Source organism: Crinia signifera, chromosome 8, assembly GCF_055691185.1.
Source record: "Crinia signifera chromosome 8, ASM5569118v1, whole genome shotgun sequence".
NCBI classification, from domain to species: domain Eukaryota; kingdom Metazoa; phylum Chordata; class Amphibia; order Anura; family Myobatrachidae; genus Crinia; species Crinia signifera.
Window position 1 is genome coordinate 60,880,766 of NC_139224.1, and position 27,986 is coordinate 60,908,751.

Sequence of the window (27,986 nt, forward strand, 5' to 3'; positions counted from 1 at the left end):
AGTTTACGATAAATATAGAAAACCCCAGCCCCCAAGACAGCGGCCTGTACGTATTTGGACTTCACTTCCCCCGAGGCCTAGTCCCTAGCCCCCGGCAAACCTTCTACCTAAAGGATATGTATAATGATAAAAACTATGTCCCCAGTGCACAGAGGGGAAGGGATGACACAGGTAAGCCTCTTATGCCACACATAGTTAAGTTCAAAGACATGTTAGCTATCAACAACCCCACTTATGAAGATACTATAGCTATGGAAACTGGATTCTCAGATGTTAATTTTTGGTTAGAATGGATGAAATATAATGCCCATAAAAGTAATAATACTGATTGTTATGTATGTGCTAAATCCAGACCTCATCTAGGTACTGTCCCCCTGAATATACCAGAATCAGAGGATAAATGCTTTTTTACCTTGTACACTGATAATAAGACATTAGATAATGAATGTGAGTCATGGAAAAGGAATTATCCCATTTTGTCTAAACACACCAACCCAGGTAACGCTATCACCATCTACCCAGGTAATTACACTTGTTATTACTCAAATATCACCAATGGAGCTGATTTGAAAGTATTTCCTGAAGGATTCTGTGCCACTCGCAGATTCTTTGCCCTACCCATTATGAAAAAGTCCCTTGGTGATATTTATTTTATCTGTGGTGATATGAAAATTAGAACCAGACTCGAAAACACATGGAAAGGAGAATGTGCCCTGGCTAAAGTCATTATGCCTATCCACATTCTACCCTCCAGCATTGAAATACCCACACCTGCACCCACAACAAAACCACTAGACATTATTAGAAGTAAAAGAGAAACACCTAAGGAAAGTTTTGATCCTCATGTATACATAGATACTATTGGTGTCCCAAGAGGGGTCCCAGATGAGTTCAAAGCACGAAACGAAGTTGCTGCCGGCTTTGAATCACTGATACCCATTGTGACAATCAATAAAAATGTAGCATGGATAAATTATATGTATTATAATCAGCAGAGATTTGTTAATGATACCCGAGATGCTTTGAAAGGTATAGCTGAACAATTAGAGGCCACCTCCCAGATGACAATCCAAAATCGAATGGCCTTAGATATGATTCTTGCTGAGAAAGGAGGAACTTGTGTGTATATTAATAAAGTAACAGGATGCTGTACGTACATACCTGACAACACAGGTCCCAACGGTAAAATCACTTTAGCTATTAAAAAGTTAGAAGATCTATCCATCGAACTCAAGAAGAACTCAGGTGTCACCGACCCCTGGAGTGCTTGGTTTGGATGGATGAACAATTGGAAACATGCCTTAGCTCAGCTAGGCATTTTCCTACTTGTAGTACTGATATTATTTATGATTATTGCTTATTGTGTTTTCCCCCTGTGCAAGAAGATTGGGGCAAAGTACCTAGACAATGCTACACCTGTTATGTATGCTGATTTGTCTGCCAAGACCCCTTCCCCAGAAGATTACGCTGCTTATGTCACACAGCAACGCCAGAAGAGGGAAGCCGTTTATAAGAATCAGATAGTCTGAGAGACTATGATTCTAAGAGGGGATTGAAGGGTTAATCAGCCATCTTGTCTTAATGTACTTCTAAGTTTCGTTTCTCCTGTACATTCTTAATGTGTTTCTGAGTTTCGTTTCTCCTGCACATTCTGTAAGTTTCTTTTCCTGCATGTCACGTGTTGCTACTTCCCCATTCTGTTTCAGTTTACTCTGTGTGGTGCACTTTCCAGATAACTGTATGTTTTGTGATTTGTTCGAAACTGCTGTATGCTACACAATGTCCCTATATGGTAACTTGTACTCCCCCCCTAGACACTGTACTTTCCCCACCTACCTAAATGCCAGCCTATTAGCTTGTCGAGCCTACATTCTATGTATTGTTATAAATATGTTGCACGCCCCCATTAAAGCCAGAGCTGTACCCTGCATTACTTGGTCTCCGATTATTGATCATCTCTATACAGGGTCCCTCTCTCACGGAATTCTAAGGAGTCATCACATTGAGGTCTATCAGGTAAAGGAGAGATAATAAATCATCTCCCAACACCTTCCCTGCTCCTTCTATAGTGAATATGGTGCAAAAATAAATATTTAGATGATCTGCAATTGCCTTGTCTCCCTCCACCAAATTCTCAGTGTCTGTCCATTTGATTTTCTCCTTTCACTTATATACTTTAAAAAAAGTTGTGCTTCCTTTATCTACTGACTGAGCCATTCTCTCCTCAGCTTGTGCCTTGGCATGCCTGATCATTTTCTTAGCCTCCTTGCATCTGGCAAGATACACTTCTTTGTCGTTAATTTTTTTGAGTCTGCTTTTATGTCCTAAAGGCCACTGTGATAGCACAAAGAGTTGTACAAGAAAGATGTTACGCTGTTTGAGTGCACACAAATTTTTATTATTTTATTGTGATATTAATTGTATTTGCTGTATTGTAATGATGAATTCAATAAAATTTAGCTTTTAATAAACTTGCTTTTAAAAAGATTTCCCCTTTGTTTTTATTATTTTATTTTCTTTGGAACAAAAGAGGATTAGTTTTTTCTAGGTGAAATAAAGAATTAAAATCATATACATTTAGACATGGTGCTCATACAAAGAAATGTATTAAAACAAAATATGTATTATAACAAAAAAAGAAATGTATTAAAACAAAAGAATGTCAGAGCCCGTTGTCTGCTGCACTGTATTTGATTTTTTAGGGAGTATTTCTTGGGTCTATTGTGTCTATGCACTATTGCCTTTAATTGGCCTTAGCCCAGTTTCCTCCTTTAGTGTATTTTATGCAGGGGTGTATGCTGGTTATTGCTGTTGCCAATTTATTGGCATCTAATTCAGCGTATTCCCCTTTCAGAGAGAGGTGTGTGTTGGGTTTAGTTTGATTTTTAGCTCCCTCAGAGCTTGGGGTTATATTACCCCGGTTAGTGGTAGTTGTGTCACGGTTTTTGCACAGCAATTCTGGCGTTTTTTATTTCTGTGTATGTGCAAGTAAAAACTATACACAGAAATAAAAAACGCCAGAATTGCTGTGCAAAAACCCTGACACAACTACCACTAACCGGGGTAATATAACCCCAAGCTCTGAGGGAGCGCAGTGAGCCCGCGAAGGGCGGCAGTACGCGTCCTCCGACCTTTTCATACCCCCACTATCCACATCGGCGTGGAGTTGATCTTATATAGTGTGGCGAGCACAGCGAGCCACCGAGCCCGAAGTGTGGCAAGCGGACGAGGAATACCAGCCCGAAGCGTGGCGAGCGCAGTGAGCCCCGCGAGGGGAAGTGAAATACATGTTAAGTAATCCGCATCCCCTCGCGGGGCTCGCTGCACTCGCCACGCTTCAGGCTTGTATTCCGCCTCCCCTCGCCACGCTTCGGGCTCGGTGGCTCGCTGCGCCAGCCACACTATATAAAATCGACTCCACGCCGAGGTGGATAGTGGGGGTATGAAAAGGTCGGAGGACGCGTACCGCCGCCCCTCGCGGGCTCGCTACGCTTCGGGTTGGCGTTGATGGTGGGGTGGCGTTAATAATGAGGGGGCATACACCTAATGGGGGGGCCTGGGGGGCATTTAACATTGCCCCTAATGTGAAATGGGGTGTCAGGAAACATTTGGAACCATTTAACATTGATTCCTATGGAAAAATTGCGTAGATCGCATCACATGCGCGATTTGGTCGCATGCGATGCGATCAACGCGATTTTTCCGACCCGATGGAAAAATCGGGCGCCGTGAAATTACATAAGTACTTGCCATCTTTTTTGCTTTTACACTAGATGATACCTCTTTTGTAAACCACACTGGCTTCCTTTTCCTTGTGCTTTTCTTAACCCTTTTGATACAAAGGTCCGTTGCCTTTAGTATTGCACTTTTTAATTTTTCCACCTCTCCTGCACTCCTTTCAAGTTCCTTCAATCCGCGAATGAATCGCTTAAACATCTTTTTTTTAAATTTTTGCAAAGTCAGCCTTCCTAAAATCCAACACCTTAGTTTTTGTGTGATTGGAGTTGGATCCTGCCTTGATACTAAACCATACAGCTTGATGATCACTGGATCCTAGGTTCTCATGTGGTACCCCGGAAAGGTCGGCCAGTAACCCCTTTACCTTGCACTCTGACTCTCTTCTTCGTCTCTTCTTGCCGGACACGGGACAAGAACCAGACCACAGAAACGGTGCAACGGAATTTATTTTAAGATTAAATCAGATACTTGAGGTCGGGTAGCAGGCAGGGCTACCTACGGCATAGATGGCACTAAAAGGGGTGCACCGTAATATAACACAGCAGATTTACAATAACAAAATAAGGCACATCTGGATGTCTGAGTACCGACTTACTCTACAGCAGAATATAATCACATTTTAGCCTAAACAATTCTAATATCAATTCAATCAAGCACGGTTATCACTTTGCAACAATGTAAGATAATTAACCATCACATTAACTTATACGTTACTGTGAACTATACTACACTACTGGGTACCCAGTTCCTATGATCACCTACTGTCTCTAAGACAGACCTGTGCACCAGAGTTCAGAGTTCGTTGGAGGCCTCTCCTTGGTCACTGGGCAGCAAATATGACCCGAGGGATAACAGTCCTCCTCAGTTGGCCGAAAGGGGAAGAGTCCCAAATATTACTGAAAGGGGCTGCAATGTCCTTTATAGAACAGATAGGGCGAGAGCACTTCCTACTCTTCGTCACCAGATGGCGCTGTTGGCTTGCTGGTCTCTAAGGCTGACAACTTAATCACATCCTTATATTCCACACGCAGGGGCAGTGACATCAGGGATTATGAGGCAAGTAGCTGTGGTGTCAGTCTGTGACTATTGGGGATACAGTCCGGGACCCAGTTGCTGGCCGTCAGTGCCTAGACTGGTACACTCTAATGGGCCCTGTGAATGGGGCAGCATGACGCCAAGGGTCTGCTAATGCGGGATCAGGACTGCTGTGCAGCACTTACTCTGTCTGGTGCGGCACCTGCCGTCAGGGGCCCACCGCTGGGCTCACTTGGCTGCTGGGCACTTGTCTGTTGGCTTTGGCCTCCTTCAGCCATGCGCTGTCCCTCTCTGGTACTGTGCGGCGCTGGGGTTGCAGGCTGCCGTCGGAGAGTGTGCGCCTTAGACTTGCGCTGCTCGCCTCTGCTCCCTCTCCGCAGCGCTTAGACACTGCCGCACTGCTGGGCCGAAACGCTGCTACTGAGGCCCAGTCCTCTCTTCTCCTGTTTCCCGGCGTCCGGTCAGCTGCAGGGAGTCGCGGCCGCCGTCACTCTCTGCGCGCCGGGTTGAGCTGTCAATCCCGCTGTACCGGAGCTCTGGTGTCGGGCGCTGGACACTGCTGCCGCTCGCGCTGACTCTGCCCGGGACTTGCCTCTGCTGCTGCTGCTGCACACGCTGCCTTCTCCTGTGCGTGCGGGCTCCAGTCTTTAGGCTGAGCTCCCGCCGGCTTCGCCTGGTCCCGCTGACGTCGCGCAGCTGGCGTGCTGTCGGGGCTGGGCACCGCAGTTCCCCGGCGCCTCTCTCCCTCTTCCGTCTCTGAATGTTCAATCACGCGGCTGGATACGGCTGCCTGTCACTTGCGCCGGGCTCTTCCTCCAACCTCTCCCTGGACTTACACCAGCCCAGGCTTCCTCGCTCACCTAGCCAGGTCAGTCCCGCCTCTCCTTCTTCGCGCTCTCCCCCTCTTCTCCCAATCCCAAGGGAGTTCTCATAATGAAGGTGTTGCTGCAGGTCACGCAGGGGGCACCTGCTCAGCGCCACCAATCACAGGCCCTCTTTCTCTGCTGTGCCTCGGGATGCCCGGCAAGGTGGTTGCCTGGCAACCCTTGTGTCCGAGTCACTGGGGCAATATAGGGAGTTGTCCAAAGGGGTACCCCCAGGCTGTAAAAAAGGGGCGTCCTCAATTCTGGGGTGTCACATGTCCCCCTGCTCGAATGATGCCAGTCCTCGGGCATCAAGTTAAGGGTTGGCAAAAGTCCTGAATAAGAGTCCCGAACCTGAAGGTAAGGCCCTAATTGTCCTTACAGAAATGGGCCATATACAGCATCACATATTTACAAGTCTTAACACGGTACACAAATTTACATACATACAAATGGTGGAGAATTTGCATTCAAATATTATTTACATTCTATACCAGACTGGTAACACCTCTTTTGTGCATCGCTCAGACCTCCTAACTTTTGAAGCGGCCCTTCGACTGCACCTTAGATCACAGCATGCGGTCGGCAATGGGTACGTGGTGCCCCCTTTCCACTCTTTCTGGACCTGTTGATGGCCTGTTGTATCATGCACACGAATTCTTCTCCTGTAATTGTTGTGTACTCCTGGTCTGTACCAGTTTTCTCTTCCATGGGATGGGTTTCGGCCTTTTCAGCTGTGTTGGTGATTTCCGTAGTGACCTTTGCTTTGGGCGGTGGCACAGTTGCCTTTGGGCTTCCAGGTTCCAATGGCTCCATTTTCTTTGCCATGGTCATGTGGGCCACAACTTCGAGGCATCTCTTCCGTTCGGCAGTACTGGTACCTGTCTGCTGTAGAGCTGCTGTCCGATCACCCGTATCTACCATTCTTGCGGTGTACTTGTGTTCGCTTCCTGACCTCACTTCTTTCGGCTGGGCTTTGGCCTTTTCCGCTTCTTTTGGGGTCTCCACAGGAAAGTAAGGTTGAGGCGGTGGCCTAATGGGTTCTGGTGATTGTGGCATCTGGTCAGGCCGGGGATGATTACTGATGGGCCGGTCAATCTCGCCACAAACATCCTGCGACCTTCTCCTCTTCAGGTGGTGCTGACCATATGGCTGGTGCATGAAGTGTCGATGTTGACTGTGGATAGTTGCATATCTGTTGCCTCTTACTGCAGCACCACCGGGGCCTGTTACGTTAGTTGCCTTGATACCTCTCCTTCCATTGGTCACTTCGAATTCGACCCATTCTCCTTTTTCCAGGGTTCGGAAGTATTTGTTCCTAGGGGTCTTCTGGATACCAGTGTAGTGCACGTATACGGTCTTCCTGTTATCTCCCCTTATGAAGCCATAGCCACGTGCTACACTGAACCACGATACCTGGCCGGTCACTCTTCTTGTTCTGACTCGTCGATCCTCCGTGTCACGTGGTCTTTTCGCCGTGGTCTGACTTTGCACGAGCTCTGGCGGACTGATCAATGGATCTTGTATGGAGCGGGGCCACCAGTTTTGTTTCTGCGGACCTAATAGTGGGTCTCTTCCCGAGGGTCGGTCCTCCTCCTCGGGGCCTCCTCGTTTAAAGTATTCTGATGACAATTTCTTTTGATATGTCCACTCTGCTGACATCTTCGGCATATCGGCCTACCCTCTTCATCGAACCAATCGATTGGGCCTCTTCCCGATTCTCTGGGTGTGCTCCACCGCGGTCCACTTCCTCTCTCTCTTTGCGGGCGCCACTCATTTTGTCTGGCTTCGTTCTGCTCCAGCCTTTGTCCCATTCTGGCGACGTTTAGAGCCAGTTCCGTGAGCTTGCTATTGATGGCGGACAATGGATCTGGGCCTGCCGGCGACTGCGCCTCTTGAAGTACTGTTCTCTTCTTCGCGCCACCAGGTCCCTGGCGTCTGGCTTCCCAGTGATCCTCCGTCTCTTCTTCCTCCGCCGTAGCTCCTTCTTCCGGATCTTCATTCTGGACTTTTTCCAACACCTGTAGTGCTGATTCCTTAAGTTCCTCAAATGTGCCGCCTTGTTCTTGCCGCTTTATCATTCGGAGCTGGGCGCGGGTGGTTTCTTCTCTTGCCCCTTCTACGAAGAGATCTATCAACATTTCATCCGCTAGTTGTACTTCTCTTGGGTCTGCGGCTTGTACTGCCTTCATGGCCTCATGTAATGCCAGTGCGAAATCACGCAGTGATTCTCCCTGCTTCTGCTTCCTGGCGTATAACCTGCTCTTCAGCATTGGCACGGTTTTGGCATCGAAGATCTTCGCCAGTTTTTTTAGTATCTTGTCCGCTGTCTCCTTGTCGCCTTCTGACCATGATTTTACTTCTCTCAGGGCGGACCCTCTCAGTTGTGCCAACAGTATTTCTTTGCTTTGCTCTTCGTTCAGTTGGTATAGGGTGAACGTCGAATTCATGCGGTCCTTGAATGCCTTAAAAGTGCTTGTGCCTTTCGTCCGCGTGTCTCCCGAGAATGTGAGTAGCCACGTGGCCCCGAAGTAGTAGGGCATCGTGATCTGTGCCGCCGCTGCCTTCGGTGGTTCTTTGTCCTCTGGTAGTAGTGGAAGACGTCTGCGGGGTGATGGTGGTGGAGTACCGGCTTCCGACATTTTCCGGTCCTGTTCGTGGACGCCAAACTTAGATGTGGTACCCCGGAAAGGTCGGCCAGTAACCCCTTTACCTTGCACTCTGACTCTCTTCTTCGTCTCTTCTTGCCGGACACGGGACAAGAACCAGACCACAGAAACGGTGCAACGGAATTTATTTTAAGATTAAATCAGATACTTGAGGTCGGGTAGCAGGCAGGGCTACCTACGGCATAGATGGCACTAAAAGGGGTGCACCGTAATATAACACAGCAGATTTACAATAATAAAATAAGGCACATCTGGATGTCTGAGTACCGACTTACTCTACAGCAGAATATAATCACATTTTAGCCTAAACAATTCTAATATCAATTCAATCAAGCACGGTTATCACTTTGCAACAATGTAAGATAATTAACCATCACATTAACTTATACGTTACTGTGAACTATACTACACTACTGGGTACCCAGTTCCTATGATCACCTACTGTCTCTAAGACAGACCTGTGCACCAGAGTTCAGAGTTCGTTGGAGGCCTCTCCTTGGTCACTGGGCAGCAAATATGACCCGAGGGATAACAGTCCTCCTCAGTTGGCCGAAAGGGGAAGAGTCCCAAATATTACTGAAAGGGGCTGCAATGTCCTTTATAGAACAGATAGGGCGAGAGCACTTCCTACTCTTCGTCACCAGATGGCGCTGTTGGCTTGCTGGTCTCTAAGGCTGACAACTTAATCACATCCTTATATTCCACACGCAGGGGCAGTGACATCAGGGATTATGAGGCAAGTAGCTGTGGTGTCAGTCTGTGACTATTGGGGATACAGTCCGGGACCCAGTTGCTGGCCGTCAGTGCCTAGACTGGTACACTCTAATGGGCCCTGTGAATGGGGCAGCATGACGCCAAGGGTCTGCTAATGCGGGATCAGGACTGCTGTGCAGCACTTACTCTGTCTGGTGCGGCACCTGCCGTCAGGGGCCCACCGCTGGGCTCACTTGGCTGCTGGGCACTTGTCTGTTGGCTTTGGCCTCCTTCAGCCATGCGCTGTCCCTCTCTGGTACTGTGCGGCGCTGGGGTTGCAGGCTGCCGTCGGAGAGTGTGCGCCTTAGACTTGCGCTGCTCGCCTCTGCTCCCTCTCCGCAGCGCTTAGACACTGCCGCACTGCTGGGCCGAAACGCTGCTACTGAGGCCCAGTCCTCTCTTCTCCTGTTTCCCGGCGTCCGGTCAGCTGCAGGGAGTCGCGGCCGCCGTCACTCTCTGCGCGCCGGGTTGAGCTGTCAATCCCGCTGTACCGGAGCTCTGGTGTCGGGCGCTGGACACTGCTGCCGCTCGCGCTGACTCTGCCCGGGACTTGCCTCTGCTGCTGCTGCTGCACACGCTGCCTTCTCCTGTGCGTGCGGGCTCCAGTCTTTAGGCTGAGCTCCCGCCGGCTTCGCCTGGTCCCGCTGACGTCGCGCAGCTGGCGTGCTGTCGGGGCTGGGCACCGCAGTTCCCCGGCGCCTCTCTCCCTCTTCCGTCTCTGAATGTTCAATCACGCGGCTGGATACGGCTGCCTGTCACTTGCGCCGGGCTCTTCCTCCAACCTCTCCCTGGACTTACACCAGCCCAGGCTTCCTCGCTCACCTAGCCAGGTCAGTCCCGCCTCTCCTTCTTCGCGCTCTCCCCCTCTTCTCCCAATCCCAAGGGAGTTCTCATAATGAAGGTGTTGCTGCAGGTCACGCAGGGGGCACCTGCTCAGCGCCACCAATCACAGGCCCTCTTTCTCTGCTGTGCCTCGGGATGCCCGGCAAGGTGGTTGCCTGGCAACCCTTGTGTCCGAGTCACTGGGGCAATATAGGGAGTTGTCCAAAGGGGTACCCAAGGCTGTAAAAAAGGGGCGTCCTCAATTCTGGGGTGTCACACTCACCCACATATATGTCTGATATCCTGTCACCATTTGTGAGTATTAAATCTAATATTGAGTCTTTGTGAGTAGGCTTCCTCACCAATTGCTTGAGAGATGCTCCCTGTAGGGAATTTAGATATTTGCCACTTGTAGTTGATCTTGCAAAAGACTTCTCCCAATTCACATCAGGTAGATTAAAGTCTCCCATGATTATGACCTCTCCCTTTAAAGCCATTTTAGTGACATCAAGCAATAGGCTCCTGTCCAAATTCTGCCCCTGGCCTGGATTATCCCAGTGCGAATAGTGTCCTTTTCCTCCATTTCTATGGTCACCCAAAGGGCCTCAGTTTTTTCTTCAATGTTTTGTATTAAAGTAGCATTTATGCTTTTCTTTACATACATTGCTACCCCTCCTCCGATTCTTCCCACGCCAGAGTTAAATTAACTTTAACTGAGAATCCTATTCCTCTCAGATCAATTTTTTATGCTGTTTATTAAAAAAAAAATACAGGAAAGCTACACAGCAGAGCCACTGATCTGCCTCTGTCACCCTTAGGGCCGGATTCAGTTACAAATGGTAATCTATTGTGCTAGGAAAAGGGTGGTAGCCTCAGCCTTTAATTTTGGTGGCTATTCAATTACAGCCCCCTTTCCTTACACTACTTTGTGTTAATTCACATAATCCGTCTCGTATCACAGCCATGTGATAAATTGAAGAATGGTAAAAAGTAGCAATGTCAAAGATAATATTATGATATCAAATAGTAATAGGCATTTAGAAGTAATATAGTAAGTTTGTCTTCTTTACCTTTTTGACTGTTGATCCAGTACAGGATGAGAATTGTCTTACAACATCTCCCTTTAGGTTCTTTCCACCTTTTTTTGTTGAACCTAAATTATTTGTAAAAGAAAAAAAATATGATTCTCATTATGATCACTGGTTACAAAATTAGGGAAAACTTAAACTATGGAGTGTATTAAAAGTCTTGTTGTGAAGGTGCAACCACATATGGACAGACCACAGTTCCACCTCAAACTGAAAAAAAAACAAAAACAGAATTCGTTATATTTCCACCAACAAATTGTAGGTATAAACCTGATATCTGTCACTGTTGAGAACACAACTATCAATCCTACCCACCAAGCTCGCTGCCTAGGTGTCATCCCTGTTGCCCTGTTCCCCACATTCAATCTGTCTCAAAATCATGCTACATGCTTCGGTACTTATGTATTATCTGGGCTCCCATGTTAAATGCACCCCATTTTTTCATATCCCTACTATCCAACTACGCATGGAGTTGATTTTATATAGTGTGGCGAGCGCAGCGAGCCACCGTGCCCGAAGCGTGGCGAGGGGATGCAGTCTCATAAGAAAAACGGGAGCCCAGATATTACATAAGTACCCATGCTTCTAAAAACATATCTGAAATACAACTAAAGCTATGTAAACATGCTTTGATTTGCTTTAAGATATGTACACACGCTTTGAATTGCTTTTGATTCAATGTTATATTTGATTTTCTATTAGATCTGGCATTAGATCTTCCCATTCAATTTGGCATTAGATCTGTACTTTTGCATTAGATATTGAATTCGATTTACATTCATGGTACATTGTACACATTTGATTTACTGGATTGAATTCGATATTTCCTTGGCTGCACAGTAGAATTTTCTGTTCGATTTTGAGAAAACGGGAGCGCGCATCGAATCGAATGCAGATCAAGTGTCCTAAAACCATTCGATGTGGATTTGATTTTACTTCTATAAGCAAAATCAAATCAAAAATAGCCAAAAATCGATGCATGTGTACACAGCTACAGATTCGATGTTAGATTCAGTTTTATATTAGATCTGGCATTAGGTCTTTCCAGTAGATCTGGCATTAGATCTGTACTTTTACATTTGATTCGATATCAATTTCACAGTATACACATTCAATTTAAGGGATTGTATATGATGTTTCCTTGGCTGCACAGTCTATTTTTCTTTTCGATATAGAGAAAACGGGAGCGCACATTAAATTGAATGCCAGTCGAAAGTGTCCTAAAAACCATTCGATGTGGATTTGATTTTACTTCTATAAGCAAAATCAAATCAAAAATAGCCCAAAATCGATGCATGTGTACACAGCTACAGATTCGATGTTAGATTCAGTTTTATATTAGATCTGGCATTAGGTCTTTCCAGTAGATCTGGCATTAGATCTGTACTTTTACATTTGATTCGAAATCAATTTTACAGTGTACACATTCAGTTTAAGGGATTGTATATGATATTTCCTTGGCTGCACAGTCTATTTTTCTTTTCGATATAGAGAAATCGGGAGCGCACATTAAATTGAATACCAGTCGAAAGTGTCCTAAAAACCATTCAATTTCGATAAGATTTTGCTTCTATAGGCAAAATCGAATAGAAAACAGGGACACTGCAAAAACTCTAATTGATGCTCTCATCATCTCCCGCATTGATTATTGCAATAGTCTCCTTACTGGTCATCCTCATTAAAGACGGTCACCACTACAATCCATCATGAATGGCTACAAGGCTTACCTTCCTCAATAGGCAAAACCGCTCTGTTAGTCCTTCTATTGGTTACCTGTATTCTATCGTAGTCAATATAAAATACTTTTACTTACACACAAGATCATAAACCAAACTACACCAACATACATCTCTTCTCATATCTTAAAATATCTCCCAACCTGACCTCTTCCTTCTTCACAAGATCTTCATTATTCGCTGCCATTCACGAATGAAGGACGTTCTTCGGGCAGCACCCACTCTGTGGAATGCCCTACCACACACAATAAGACTCTCCTCTAGTCTCCAAATCTAAAAACATTCCCGAAAACTCACTTCTTCAGGTAAGCCTATCAAATTCCAGAACTGCCCACATAACCTTCATTAACGTTTCCTATACAATTACATCCCCAATGTACCCCAAGTCCACACATATCCTCACTTATTTTCTTTTTCTCACTTTTCTATCCTTCTGACCCCAGGCCAACATTGCTGGGTCACCTTGCCATACAGCCCACCAAGAACCTTTGCAATTTGGTGGACCATTATGATACCTATCCTTGTGTATCAATGCCTATTTCCCTTTAGATTGTAAGCTTGCGAGCAGGGCTTTCCTATTTTTTTTTTATATGACTGCGCAGTTTGTTTTAATCACTGTTTCTAATTGTAAATTGCAATGGAAGAAACTGTTAATACATAAATAAATAAATGTGGGGGCACAAACACAGAGCACTGAGATTCTTGAACTTAAAGCCATGTACACACGGCTGCGATAAGGGCTGAAATCGCTGGGAATATTGTCGCTGGCGACCATATTGCCAGTGATGGGAGTGTGCCCCGGCGTTAAATCGCTGGATGCGCGCTCCCGTTTTCAGCCCCGTTCTAATCGCTCCTGCTCTGTGGCACCGCCGGAAGAGGTTCCATTTCCATCTCTGGTCGCTGATGAAAAGGAGACAGCGAGCAATATATTGCTCAGCAATATATTGCTAGCAATATATTGCTGAGCAATATATCTCCCCTGTGTGTACGCATCTTTAGGGGGGTATTCAATGTCAGGGGCACGGCTGTCGAGCTAGCGCGACAGCCGTGCCCCTGTCCCGTTCTCGGTGAGCTCGCCTGGAGCTCGGCAGTCGGGATTCAATGTCCCGGCCGCCGAGCGGCGAGAAGGGGGCGTGGCCGCGAGTTGCGGCCGGGAAGTGACGAGCTGCATCCGGCAGCTCGTCACTTCCCGGCTGTTCTCGGCAGAACGAGCCCGACAGCTAGAGATGTCGGGCTCGTTCTGACAGGAAACCCTGTTCAATGCTGTCGGGGAAGACAGCATTGAATAGGGCCCGTCGAGCATCTCCCCCACGGGAGATGCTCGACGGCGATTGAATCTCCCCCTTAGTCTGAAAATGGGCATTTCTCAGCAAATTTGTGCAAGTAATCAATTTATAAAGGAACAGTATAACAAATAGCAAGAATTATGCAACATGGATCATCACCACCATACAGTATATATACATGTTATATTCTTATTTTATATAATGACCCTTATTTTATAAAACTGCTAAACTGTAGGCAGTTTGTTTTATTCTGCCTGGTTATGCATGTAAGCACATAATAACTTATCTATATATCAGTGATTGAAAGTGTGCAAGAGTATGAAGCTGTTTCTGCAGGAAACAGGAGGGGCTTTTTACCCGCAAACAACTTACTTTTTAAATATCTTTGGAAATGGCAGAGATGAGGTACCAGTCTCAGTCATTTCAATGGGTTGCTTTTTGTTTTTGCCCTTAGTACTTGATCTTAGAAGATATGTAATTAGACATTTTGGTGGCATGCGCCAGAAAGAGCAAATATATATATATATATATATATATATATATATATATATATATATATATATATATGGTAATGTAAGATCTCAGATTGTGCTAAGAGGTGGGGGTGATAGTAAGGTGTATGCAGTACCTCTAATAAATCCTTCTAGTTAGTGAGCGATAGAAATATAAGAATTATCGGAGGACGCATTAGAAAAGTGGGATACCACCCGAGTGCTTCAGTAGTGTTTAGATATGTGCTTTACAATCAATTTAATGATAACAATAAAGTACAATTAAATATTTTTATTTTTATTTTTTTGGGAGAAAATTTGTTTATTTGCATTTCGAAACGTCAATATAGATACAGTTCAGAAAAATAGATACAATACTAGATAAAAAGATAAGACATGTATAGTATAGCATTCACAAATGCGCAAAAGAAACAGGATCACAGCTATACAAAGAAAGTCAATAAAACTGTAAAGACAGTAAAATAGTTGACATGTAAACATAGAATCGTTAAGGGGCTCACGGAGCGATGTGCTCATTGCTAAGAAATCTGACTAGATTGCTTAGAAAGTAAGCACAGATCTCTCCGTGTGTATGCCCCCAAGCGATGGTGCGCCTGCTAGTTAAGTCAGTGCATACAGTCAAAATCTATTCAAATTGCTTAGCAAGTTACTGCAAATCTCTCCGTGTGTATAAAATGAGCTATAGTGATCGAGATCTCTCATTCTGAACCACTACCCGGCCTTTTTTTTTTTTTTTGCTTAAGCAAAATTGCTTAGCACAAATCTGTGCATGTGTATGTGCTCCCCATGGGCGATCTGGACACAGGGAAATCCCCTACCCTAAATAGCTTAGCAAAATTGCTTAGCACACATCTCTACATGTGTATGCCCCTTAATAAGAGGAGAAAAAGAGAGAAATAAAATAAAAACAGTAACAAAGGCCAAATTATTAGAAGCATGGGTGAAATAATAGGGAAATAAGAGTGAGAGAAAGGGGGGAAGGAGAAGTTAGGTTAGAGTAAAAAAGGCAAGAGAGGATACGTAGTGGAGTGGTCGACGGCTGTCAGAGTAATAAAAAGGAGACATAGATATTATGAGATAGTCAACGGAGCCCCAGCTTGGAAATGGTCAGTCCATGGCGACCAAATCTTAATAAATTTGGAGGGAGTGTCATGAAGAATAGAGGTGATTTTTTAGTAGCACAGATACCATTGATCGTTTCGGTTATATTTGATTTTGCAGGGGTGTCTTGGGGCGGAAGGCTTGGGGCAGAACCCTTAATTGGGGGGGGGGGGTCCCACTATCCAGGGGCCCTGATCAGGGCTGACCAGTCACTGGGTAATGTGACTGCGAGGGGAGCATGCTATTGCAGGTTAGTGCAATCACAAATGTAGCCAGGAGGTTCTATGCACCTCCTCCTGCATTTGCATTGCATTGCTAAAGATCACAGACAATGAGCTGCTGCAAGCAGCTTATCATCTGCGATCCTTAATGAATCAGGCCCATAGTCATGTACAGCTTATATACAATAGAGTCTCTACTGATCATAACATCTTTAAGTAGCTCACCTTTCTTTTGCATTTCTTTACCATGTATCATGTCATCAGTTGGCTCCAGAGCTACATAGTTCCAAGTATTATAGATGCCAGGAGTAGGACAAATACCTAAAAACGGTAATAAAGAGAAACATAATGAACAACACTTTTCATGGTTTGGGTTTTGGGATAACATGGAATAGCTCATTTGCTTCTGTATTCTGACAAGAGCAGCTGAGTATGACATTTCTCTTTGCATGGTTTTACTTTGGACTTTTCCCAGTGTTCTATGTCCAGGTTATTCTCAAGCACATTGGAATTAGTACATTTTGTGTGGCTTGTGCCTGAGGCTAACATTGCAGGTTACCTCTTTTCTGTGATGTAATATCCCCTATTCTTCCACATAGCCCAGCCCTACAGATAACACAGCCTTTTCCGCGAAGGAGAGAATTGACCGCATGCTTCTACCTGGACAACTCTATCCAAATCACTAACCATTACATTCAAAATGTGTTTCCCATTTTCTGTGCACATCTCCCAGTGAATAATGGTAAACTTGCATGAGTTTAAAAAGTACAATTTGGACAAGCAAGATGTCATCTTTAGGAGAGTGTCACAAAAACCCCCACAAAAATGGGTTAAATGAAGTGGGACATTTTTTCTACTATAATAAAATCATTTGATGATTTTTAGGAACCTCCAGTACTTTGCTTATGGAAAAGGAAAGCCTGCTATATTGTCCTGCTATCTTAGTTAATACATTTTTTGAGGCAAGATGATTTCCACAATATTTATTGCAACGATTCCTGTCACTCTCATAAAATGAATGCACAAGATTGTCAGGATGCCAGCAAACTGGCCTTTTAAAATTGAATTTCAAATTTCTCAGGAAGGTGTATTGTAAAAATAAGACACAATGTGCATGATTGCTAAGCTCCTAATTTAATTGTCCTCTAGAGTGGCAATTCAATTCTAGCTGATCTTAAATTACCATGCTTTCACATCACCCAGACTTCACCTCACATCCTCTTATGCAGGGCTGGGCAATTGCGGCCCTCCAGATGTTGATGAACTACACATCCCAGGATGCTTTGCATTAGTTTTGCTATGTGGCCATGCTGAAACTGATGCAAGGCATGCTGGGATGTGTAGTTCATCAACATCTGTAGGGCCGCAATTGCCCAGCCCTGCTCTTATGGGTAGAGATGAGCGGGTTCGGATCCTAGAGATCCGAACCCCCACAAACTTACCTGATCCGAGGCCGGATCCAGGGAGTTCGATGGTCGCCGCCATTTTTCAAATGCAAGTTCAAAACGCGCTCGGACGTCATCTTCTTGCTGTCGGATTCTCGCGAGACCTGGGGATATATAGTTCCCGGCGGTCAGCGCTATTTTCAAACAGGCTGGTGATTTCAGACAGCACGGATGTGTCCGTGGTGTCTGCTGAGCTGAGCTGCTGGGGAAACATGCTGGGGGGATGAAATGTTGGGGGGGGATGATTTATGCGTAGGGGGCTGCTGCTAGTGCTACAGAGGGGGCTACATTATTTTAATTAAGCAAAACAAAAACAATTTTTTTTTAAATGACTGCTGCCAGTGCACAGTATAAGTCCAGGGTGCCCGCATGTGTGCTGCATCAGTCCAGGGTGCCCACTTTTGTACTGTATCCCTCCAGGGGTGCCCACATGTGTGCTGTATTTGTCCAGGGGTGCCCACATTTGTGCTGTATCAGTCGGGGGTGCCCGCATATGTACTGTATTCATCCAGGGGTGCCCACATGTGTGCTGTATTTGTCCAGGGGTGCCCACATGTGTGCTGTATCAGTCCAGGGGTGCCCGCATGTGTACTGTATCCATACAGGGGTGCCCACATGTGTGCTGTATTTGTCCAGGGGTGCCCCCTTGTGTCCTGTATCAGTCCAGGGGTGCCCGCATGTGTGCCATATAATTTCATGGGTGCCCCCATGTGTCCTGTATCAGTCCTGGGGTGCCCGCATGTGTGCCGTATAATTCCAGGGGTGCCCCATGTGTCCCATATCAGACCAGGGGAGCTGCCCTTTTTTTTAATGAAAATAAAAATAAGGTGTTTTTTTTTTTTACTGCAAGGGCTGTTAAATAGTCCAGGGGTGAGCCAAGAGTGCTGTATAATTCATGGGGTGTTTCTAAGTAAGGTGTGCTGCTCTTTTTTATAATTAAAAGAATACACATTTTTATTTTTACTGCAGGAATTTGTCTGCCGTATAATTCCATGCCTGCCGCCATGTGTGCCGTATCAGTCCAGGGGTGCCGCCATCTGTGCCCTTTAATTCCATGTGTGCTGTATCAGGTCAGGGGTGCCACCATCTGTGCCGTATAATTCCTGGGGTAAGCCAAGTCTGCCGTATAATTCATGGGGTGCTGCCAAGTGTGCTGTATTAGTCCAGGGGTGATGTTAAGTGTGCCGTATCAGTCCAGGGGTGATGCTAAGTGTGCCATATCAGTCCAGGGGTGAGCCAAGTCTGCCAAATAATTCCTGGGGTGAGCCAAGTCTGCCATATAATTCATGGGGTGCTGCCAAGTGTGCTGTATTAGTCCAGGGGTGATGCTAAGCGTGCCATATCAGTCCAGGGGTGATGCTAGGTGTGCCGTATCAGACTAGGGGGGATGCTAAGTGTGCAATATCAGTCCAGGGGTGATGCTAAATGTGCCGTATCAGTCCAGGTGTGATGCTACCTGTGCCATATCAGTCCAGGGGTAATTCTAGGTGTGCAGTATCAGCCTAGAGGGGATGCTAAGTGTGCCATACCAGTCTAGTGTTTGTGCCGCACACTTGTGTGGCTTATAATAGTTATCCAGCTACCTTGGTGCAACCTTTTGCCCTAAAAACAATATTGTAAGGTGTGAGCTGTTCAGAATAGACTGGAAATGAGTGGAAATGAATGTTATTGAGGTTTAATATAGCGTAGGAGCAAAAAATAAAAAACAAAATTCTGCGATTTTAGCAGTTTTTATGCTTTTTTAACAAAAGATCAGAACCCAAAACCCAAAAAAATCCAAACACAAAACACTTAGGAGGTGTTTTGCCAAAACCCATTAGAACCCAAAACCTCAAGGTAATCAGAACCCAAAACCCGAAAAGTGGCCGGTGCACATCCCTACTTATGGGGCCTACACACGGGGCGATTTCAGGACATTTCCTAAGTGATCTCACTAGAAATCTTAAGATAAATCTTAATAACAGATAAAGCAAAGATAGAATGAATTGTCTAATAATACCTAATTAAAGTGTTGTTCTGTCACTGACATGCATGGAGTCGAAACAGAGCTAGCTCCGGAGAAGAGGGAGGACCCACCAATCTGTTGAGAACGTGGTAAGTATAGGGGCAGGACATAGCAAGTGGGGTACTGGGAGAAGAGGCAGCACAGCGCAGCAGGTCATTATCAGGCTACCAGAAGCTACCTCTGGCGTTACCCTCCACAGCGGAGGATTACAAAGTGCAGAGTTTTTACTAAAACCTCCTTTAAAATTTTTGCTATGGGGCCCACAAAGTTCTGTTATGCCCCTGTGTCCGATGGACCAACAGCTTAGTCATCTTTGATTTAAAAAAAGTGATTAGGAGAAATGTTCTGGGCATACAAGTTGATAAATATTTGCGGACTCCTATAACCACCACATCCACAAGCAAAAAGAGTCCCTTGGTGTCTGCTAACATGTCATGTATCAAATATCATAGATCCCTCTGAAATAATATAGCCAAAGCCCCCCACCACCCCTGCCACCACCAGACATAAGTTTAATAGAAATATAGGATTTAAGGCAAAGCATACAATCGGAAAAAGAGGGCAAACAGAAAACAGGAATGTATAAGGAGCAAGAAAGTTACTAAATATATGTTTCTTTTTTTCATTGGGCGCAATTTAGTATTCGTATCATTCATATAATTGTTAGACTCAGACATTTATAATAATGTTGCATATTTTCCTTCTCTACAGGAAATTGCGGGCTTAATGATGTCACAGCCTGGCTCCACCCCCACCAAGATTTTTTACACAAGACAATTTATTCTGGTTAGCTGACAATGATTGTAACCCAAGATAGAAATATCTATCCCAGGGGTCTTCAACCCATGGCCCGCGGGCCACGAGTGGCCCACGGAGCTGATCTCAGTGGCCCTCTGCCCACCGGCCAGCCATGCACAGGATTTTTTTTTTTTTTTAAGTAAAAGAAAACGCTGCCGAGGGAGGCAGGGTAATGGAGTCCCCCCGGGTGCCGCCTACCTGATTTTTCATTGGCTGCAGGCAGGGCAGAGGAGTGGATCCAGCGCGGCTGAGGGAGGAGGAGGCACGTCTGGTGGGAGCTGGGGAGTTGGGACCCGGCGAAGCTGCGGGAGGAGGCGACGCAGCTGGCGGGAGCAGGGGACCTGGTGCAGGAACTGCAGGAGGAGGAGGCACAGCTGGCGGAGGGGACCCGGCGAAACTGCAGGAGGAGGCATGGATGGTGACTCGGAAAAGCTGCAGGATGAGGAGGTACAGCTGGCTGGAGCAGGGGACCTGGCAAAGCTGCAGGCATTACTGGGGGCATTGTGTGTGGGGCATTACTAGGGGCATTGTGTGTGAGGGGCACTGCTGGGGCATTGTGTGTGAGGGGCACTGCTGGGGCACTGTGTGGGGGCACTGCTGGGGCATTGGGTGAGGGGCACTTCTGGGGCATCATATGTAAAAGCAGGTGTACTGCTGGCATTATGGTCTGTGGCATAATGGGCATCAGTGTGGGGCATAATGTGCAATGGGCATAATTTTGTGTGGATTAATGTGTAATGGGCATCACGGTGTGCGGCATAATGTGTAATGGGCATTACGGTGTATGACATAATGTACAACAGGTATTACGGTGTGTGGCATAATGTCTAATGGGCACTATGGTGTGATGCACAATGTGTAACAGTTTATATTGATTTAAGTAGCCTTTCATTGTTTGGGCTTGATCTGTGAGGCATACTAGTTCACTGTGTTGGGCCTTCATGCTTATACGTCACTGTGCAGCCTTCAGTCAACTTAAGCGTGTGAGGACAAAGACCATTCCTGCGGTAACCAATGTCTGGTCATGCAGGTTGCAAAAGAGGTGTCAGGTAATTGTTTTCCTGCTAGTTCACACTCTTTAAAATTAGACCACGCCCTTATAATTAGGCCACACCCCTTTTTGGAGTGCGCCTACGGCGCGTGCAATTTATTCAATATCAAATTATATATGGGGGCCACATATTTCACTGTTTGCACTGGATCCCAAATTGGCTGCTGATGACTATTGGGTTGTGTGTGTGTGTGTGTGGGGGGGGGGTTTGTGCTGAGTATAGGCGGCTGTGCCAACTATCTATGAAGGACTGTGCTGATGTTATAGGGGAGCTGTGATTCTATGGGGCTGTCCGAAATACCGCAGTAGAGTTTAGTGGCCCTCGGGCTTCACTGGATTTTTTTAGGTGGCCCACGTTGTCTTAAAGGTTGAAGACCCCTGATCTATCCTATCCTATGAAAGGCTTGATTCCCCTGAAGATGCATTAGTTAATCATATGCATCCTTCAAATTCTTATTCAAAAATAGATGAAAATTCCATAACACCAGAGCCCATAAACCTCACCACCAATCCACTGCCACAGCAGATTACACAGCTGAGCCTTGAAGTCATCTGATTGGAACTGGTTCAAGGACTGCGGAAAGGAGAAGCAGAAACTGCTGTATACTGCCTGACTCAGTACAGAAGGGAACACCTGTTAAGAAAAAGTTTAAAAAAAAGTTTCTTTAATAGCGTGTGTGACCAATAAAATACATATAGCGCATGTGACCAATAAAATTTAATATTGTAATAGTGCATGTGACCGCAATATTTTAATAACGCAAAAAGGCTATCTTAATAGCACATATAATAGCGCATGTGACCAATAAAATACATGGTTTCATACAGTGTTACTTGTAAACCATTAGGTATGCCTCCAAACCGTAGGAAAACAAGTAAAATCTCTTTAGGCGCTTATTGGGTATATATTATCTTTTTTGCTAAGATTTCCACATATGTATAGAATTAAGCTGCAGAAAAATTATGATTGAGTTTGCATACAAAGGTGTCATCATAAAAAATAAAAACCAACCAATCTAACACCATTTGAACATATACTTTGATCTCCATTTTTATTTTGTACTTTTTCATTCTTTAAAATTATTTGTAGATCCACCTCTATAAACTAACTAAATGGTGTGTGTGTGTGTGTGTATATGTATGTATATATATATATTAGGTGATTCATCGCGCCCTATGGGCGCTCTTCACACCGGCGTAAAGGAAAGGGGCTGCGCCCCCTTAATTTGTGAACGTTTGTATTGTGAGAAATATGGTTAGAATTGTATGAAAGATGCCCTGTATTGCAACTTGAGTTATAGGTGAAATGTGTTAAATAGAGAGCATATGATTTGGAAGGGGGTGTGTATTGTTTTGTTTAATTAAAAAGCAGTTACAGAGTAAGATGTACATTGATAGTGTAGAGGGTACAGTAACATTTGTGGGTGTGGGGGGTGTGCGTGCGTGTTGTTTAGGTGTGTGTGCAATAGTATAGTAGGGTGTTTTTGAGTCAGCGGCTCCCCACTGGTGGAGGTCACGACACAGGAAAACAGGAGGCTGGGTGGGCATAAGGGGGACTAAAGAGGAGGGTGGGGGACACTGTGTAGCTTCTGCCAGTGGGTGAGGGTCCAGTGTGGCAGCACAGGAGTACAGGACAGTGGCCCTGAGTCAGTGTCTCCTCCTACTGGGTGGGAGTTAGGGTGCATGAGAGCAGGAGGCTGGGCTATGAGGCGTGACAGGGGTATGTGGGCAACACAGCGTCAGCGACTCCCCAGTGGTGGAAGTTAGAGTTCAGGAGAGCAGGAAGCTGGGTAGTGATAGGGGTGTGTGGGCATACGGGGGACTAAAGAGGAGAGTGGGGGACACTGTGCAGCTTCTGCCAGTGGGTGAGGGTCCAGTGTGGCAGCACAGGAGTACAGGATGGTGGCCCTGAGTCAGTGTCTCCTCCTACTGGGTGGGAGTTAGGGTGCATGAGAGCAGGAGGCTGGGCGGTAAAGCATGATAGGGGAATGTGGGCAACACGGGGTGAGCGGGTCCTCACTGGCGGAAGTTACAGGGCAGGAGAACAGGAGGCAGGGCAGTGATAGGGTGGTGTGGGCATGAGGGGTAGTAAAGGTTTTTGGCTGTTGCAGAGTAGGGATGGCCATTGGTGCAGACGCCATCGATGGTTGGCATTGATGGCGATTTTGCACCCTGGCATCGATAGTAGTAAAATATTACTTGGATAACCATCGATTGTTGTAGCTATTGATGGTCATCCATTATATCTGACTGAATAGGCCGTAGGTCAATCAGAACTCGGTGGCGGGACTTCCGGGTGTGTGTGGGGGGGGCGGAGCTATGCTCCGTGTCCCGGCACCTTAAAAAAAATTGAAACTTGATCGGTTCTCCTTTGCCTTCGATGTAGGGAAACCATCTGGTCCTCCCACATTGATGGCAAAAGTATTCAACGTCGGCCATTTAAAATCATTGATGGTCGATGGGCTTCCCTAGAACTGGAGGATGGGGGACAGTATGAAGCTCGCGGCAGTGGGTGGGCATCTCCTCCCACTGGGAGGGAGTGAGGGTGCATGAGATCAGGAGGCTGTATAATAGTGGTATGTGGGCAAGACATTGATAAAAGTTGTGGCACTGGTGCAGAGGACCGTGGGGACACTTCTGGGTTCTGGCAGTGGGGGAAACTGCAGCGCGGCAGCCAGGGCCAGTGGGGGGGCGTGAATCGTGGGAGGGGGGGTCAGCAGATTGCGGGAGTGGGGGTTGTGGGGGTCCGTGAATCGTGAGACGGGGGGGGGGGTCGCAGGGCCCGTGAATAGCGGGAGGGGGTGCCGTGAATCACGGGAAGAGGGGGGGCGCGTGATTCAAGGAAGGGGGGCTCGGAGGGGCGTGAATTGCGGGAGGGGGGTTGTGGGGGTCCGTGAATCGCGAGAGGGCGCAAAGCGTGGGGGGTGCTGGGAATCGCGGGGGGTGTGTGTGTGGTGGTGTTATGGGTGAATCGCGCGGGGGGCATGAATCGCAGGAAGGGGGGGTCACGGGGGGCCGAGAATTGCGGGAGGGGGTGGTTGTGGGGGTCCGTGAATTGCGGGAGCGGGGCCGTGAATCACGGGAGGGTTGGGGGGTGCCGTGAATCGCGGGAGCGGCCATGAATCGCAGGAGGGGGGGTGGCGGGGGTTCGCGTAACACGGGAGGGGGGCTGCCCTGAATCGCGGCAGGGGGGGTGCCACTCACCTACACCATGGTGGGCGTGTCATGTAGCCCTGGCTGGGCAGGGGGAGGTGATGTAAAGGGGGTGGTGGTGTGTATAACACTGGTCTTGTGCCTAGGGGGGGCGGGTTTGTGTATAACGCTGGGCGCGAACGTTATACACACAGGGGATGAGTGACAGATCTGGCTAAATATATAAGATATATATATATATGTATATATTTGTTTATGTGTATTTTTAGAGTATTATATATCATTAAATGTAAATTTTTAATACATTCATATATTATCTATTATGTGAACTATAAGTATAATGTATTTTGGTTAACAGCTTTTTCATCATTTCTATCTGCACATATTGGTTCTGCTTCACGTTAATTAGGGCAGAAACATCCTATAATCATACTTCCATACTGTCCTGATTTTTATGAGACAGTCCTGTGTTTTTGGTGATGTCTGATACCAACATTGTATGTGGCATGCATTGTCATATCTGATTTCTTGTAATGACTGTATAATTTCTGTATGACAGAATGGCAAATAACAGCCAAACATAACAATGGTGGCCTGATCCTGGGTCACATGAACCTAACAACTCTGTGAAGTCCGGCTTGTGCCTAGGGGTGGCATACCTGGATGCTTGTGTTGGTACTGTCTGGTCGGAAATGTCCCAGTCACTGCAAGATATTTCCACTGTACTGTACCACATGCCATCTTGAACGGAGTGTAATTGGGTAGGACATGCTCGTACTGCCCCTGTAAAATGTCCTATTTAGTAAATATGTATACATATTTACAAATTAGAACAAATGACAAAGTGGCTTTTTTATTATTCTATTAAATTAGCTATCATCAAATGAGGGACCAATCAATGAACATACTAAATTAGACATGGGCGCAGCCTCGACCCTAAATCCGCCCCTGCCTCTGTCACCTTGTATATGGCTCTCATCTTGTATATGATATACTGTATCATATACACGGTATATGATAACCCTGTGTACATGTGCTGCTGTCATCTTGTTAATGCCCCATGTATATGCATGACTGTCACCCTAAACAACAAAAAAGAGGGTTTGGCTCATGGGGACGGAATATCCTGCAAGGCCACGCCCTTGCAGTGAGACCATTCCCCTTTTCTGAGAGCATGATGCACACCTTCGCCATAGGCAAAAATACCTACAGTAGTGCCACTAACCCCCCCCCCCCCATGCCCTTTCATTGTGCCTCCCAATCATTTGCTTCTGGATCCATTCCTGGACCCTGGACATATACTGTATTAGTGAGTCAGATCATATGGCATATGTGGGTGTAGTAAAGGGCAGTATTCCACGGTCACTCATCAGAGGCAATAAATAACAGTAAGAAGCAGTACTCACATTGAGGAATGCATCCCCGTGGTATGAGCCTTGACACAATCTAAGAAGCTTTACGTAATTCTCTGCAATACGGCCGAAAATCTTCCTCTGGCACTCTCCATCTGGCTACAAGACAAAGTCTAATAATAATAACATAATCATTTTTATTTTTATAGTGCTCTTTCCCCAACAGGACTTAAGTTGCTTATATGCATTATAAAAAATGCACATAGTACAGAAGATTTAAGTAAAACCGCAATAGAAAAGCCACACAGAATGCATAAAAATTAAACCTAGTGTGCACAGAGAAAGCATAATGCTGGAATAGTGCAGGCCTTTTGGGTAATGGTACACTAATGTCCAATGGAAATGTCCCTGCGGAGTCTGATCCTGGTGCTCTCCCCTAATACTGTAGCTACCTTCTCACCTCGAGGGCAGGGGCGTAGCTAAGGGTTCATGGGCCCTGGTGCGAAAGATCAGCTTGGGGCCCCCCTACATACAACAAAATTAAAATCTCGGTCTGTTTATATTTTAATACATCAAGTATATTATGTCTACAGCGCGCCAAATACATATGCCCCCCAGTGCCAGATACATATGCCCCACAGTGCCAGATACATATATGCCCCAGTGCCAGATATATCCCACAGTGCCAGATATATATGTCCCATAGTGCCAGATACATACAGTATGCCCCACAGTGCCAGTTACATATGCTCCACAGTGCCAGCTACATATGCCCCACAGTGCCAGATACATATTATTCCCAACAGTGCCAGATACATATGCCCCACAGTGCCAGATACATATATACCCCAGTGCCAGATATATATATGTCCCACAGTGCCAGATATATCCCACAGTGCCAGATACATATATACCCCAGTGCCAGATATATATATGTCCCACAGTGCCAGATATATCCCACAGTGCCAGATATATATATGTCCCACAGTGCCAGATACATACAGTATGCCCCACAGTGCCAGGTACATATGCCCCACAGTGCCAGGTACATATGCCCTCCAGCGCCAGATACATATACATGAGGGTATGGGGCAGGAGGCAGGACAAGGCAGGAAGCAGGCCACTCACTTGCACAGTAGGCAGGCTAGGACGGATCCCACCAGGTGATGATCTGCCAGGCTCTCCCGTCACCTCAGCTCCCCCCACTATTAGCGCTACTCACACTGACTGGAAGGATGTGGGCGCCGGAGGCTCAAGCACTGTCGCGTCATGACGTCAATAAACAATAGACGTGCTGCGCCGCATAGCGGCGCTCACTATGTTCAAATCATGCTGCACAAAATCGGCCCACTAGGCCATCGGCCCTTCTGGCATTTGCCAGAAGTGCCAGATGGCCAGTCCGGCCCTGGTGGCGGGGGTTGGGCCCCCCTGGCTCAGGGGCCCGGTCGCACCTGCGACCGCTGCGACCCCTGTAGCTACGCCACTGCTCGAGGGGTAGGCCTTATGTAATCAAATAGAAGTCACTGCAATTATATTGTAAAGAGCAAAACAATACCTATAAGATAAATTATGAAATATCAATGATTTCTGTGAACAAAATAGTAAATTCTACATTTGATAGTAGTAAATGTATTTTAAAGGATGAAAATGAGCTCTGTGGGACAGGTAGTTTGACTACAGTCCAGGAAAGGATAGGATTTTTCAGATACATCCTTAATTAATATCCATTATTCGTCTAAAATGCTCATTGGAACCCCATTTGTTTATACATGAGGGTGGTTTAATAAGTCAGGTAACAAGACCCCTCACATGTGTAATGTTCCCTAGTTCATTCTAATTTCCTGCCAGGCCAGAGCAAGTAGACTGCTGCTTCCCCTCATGCGCATCATATCACTCATACTATCCCAATAACAGTTGTAAGATGAGGGGACTGACAGAGACCTGGTCCAACATTAAGGTGCGTACTGTAATCAGAAGGGCGTATCAGCAGCTGAAATTCTTGGCCAACTTGTTGAAGTGTACGGTGATGACATCAGACTACAGAAACAGGTTTGGTGCACGGCCTTTAATAACGGCAGGACAGACATTGAAGATGAGCAGCAATTCATTGGGAGGCATCATAGAAATATGTCACTCATGAAAGTGATCCTTTGGCTATTCATTTATAGACTAGCTGATGTGCCTGTCTTAAACCAGTTAAAGGTCTCCTGGGCAGAATATTTTACCCCTATTCTATGAGTCGAATTTCCGAAAGTCCCTGCTTAATAGGTGGCTGCAAATAACTGTCACAGTTTCCAGATCACCCAGAGGTCGCATGTTCCAGGTCACCCAGCAAGTGAACAGTGAGACAGTCACAAA

The 27,986-nt window shown here is 46.1% G+C and overlaps 1 protein-coding gene across 3 annotated transcripts in view; it reads right to left on the bottom strand.

Annotated features, from left to right (window-relative positions):
* FAM227A (family with sequence similarity 227 member A) overlaps positions 1-27,986 on the bottom strand; it is a 72,954-nt gene that overhangs the window by 13,920 nt on the left and 31,048 nt on the right. For all 3 annotated transcript variants that reach the window (XM_083156533.1, XM_083156535.1, XM_083156534.1), the window contains exons 8-11: positions 25,683-25,787; positions 21,628-21,757; positions 16,050-16,145; positions 10,951-11,033 (exon numbers count right to left, since the gene is read on the bottom strand). In XM_083156533.1, the coding sequence (XP_083012659.1) occupies positions 10,951-11,033; positions 16,050-16,145; positions 21,628-21,757; positions 25,683-25,787 (414 nt within the window). The remainder of the gene's footprint in view (positions 1-10,950; positions 11,034-16,049; positions 16,146-21,627; positions 21,758-25,682; positions 25,788-27,986) is intronic.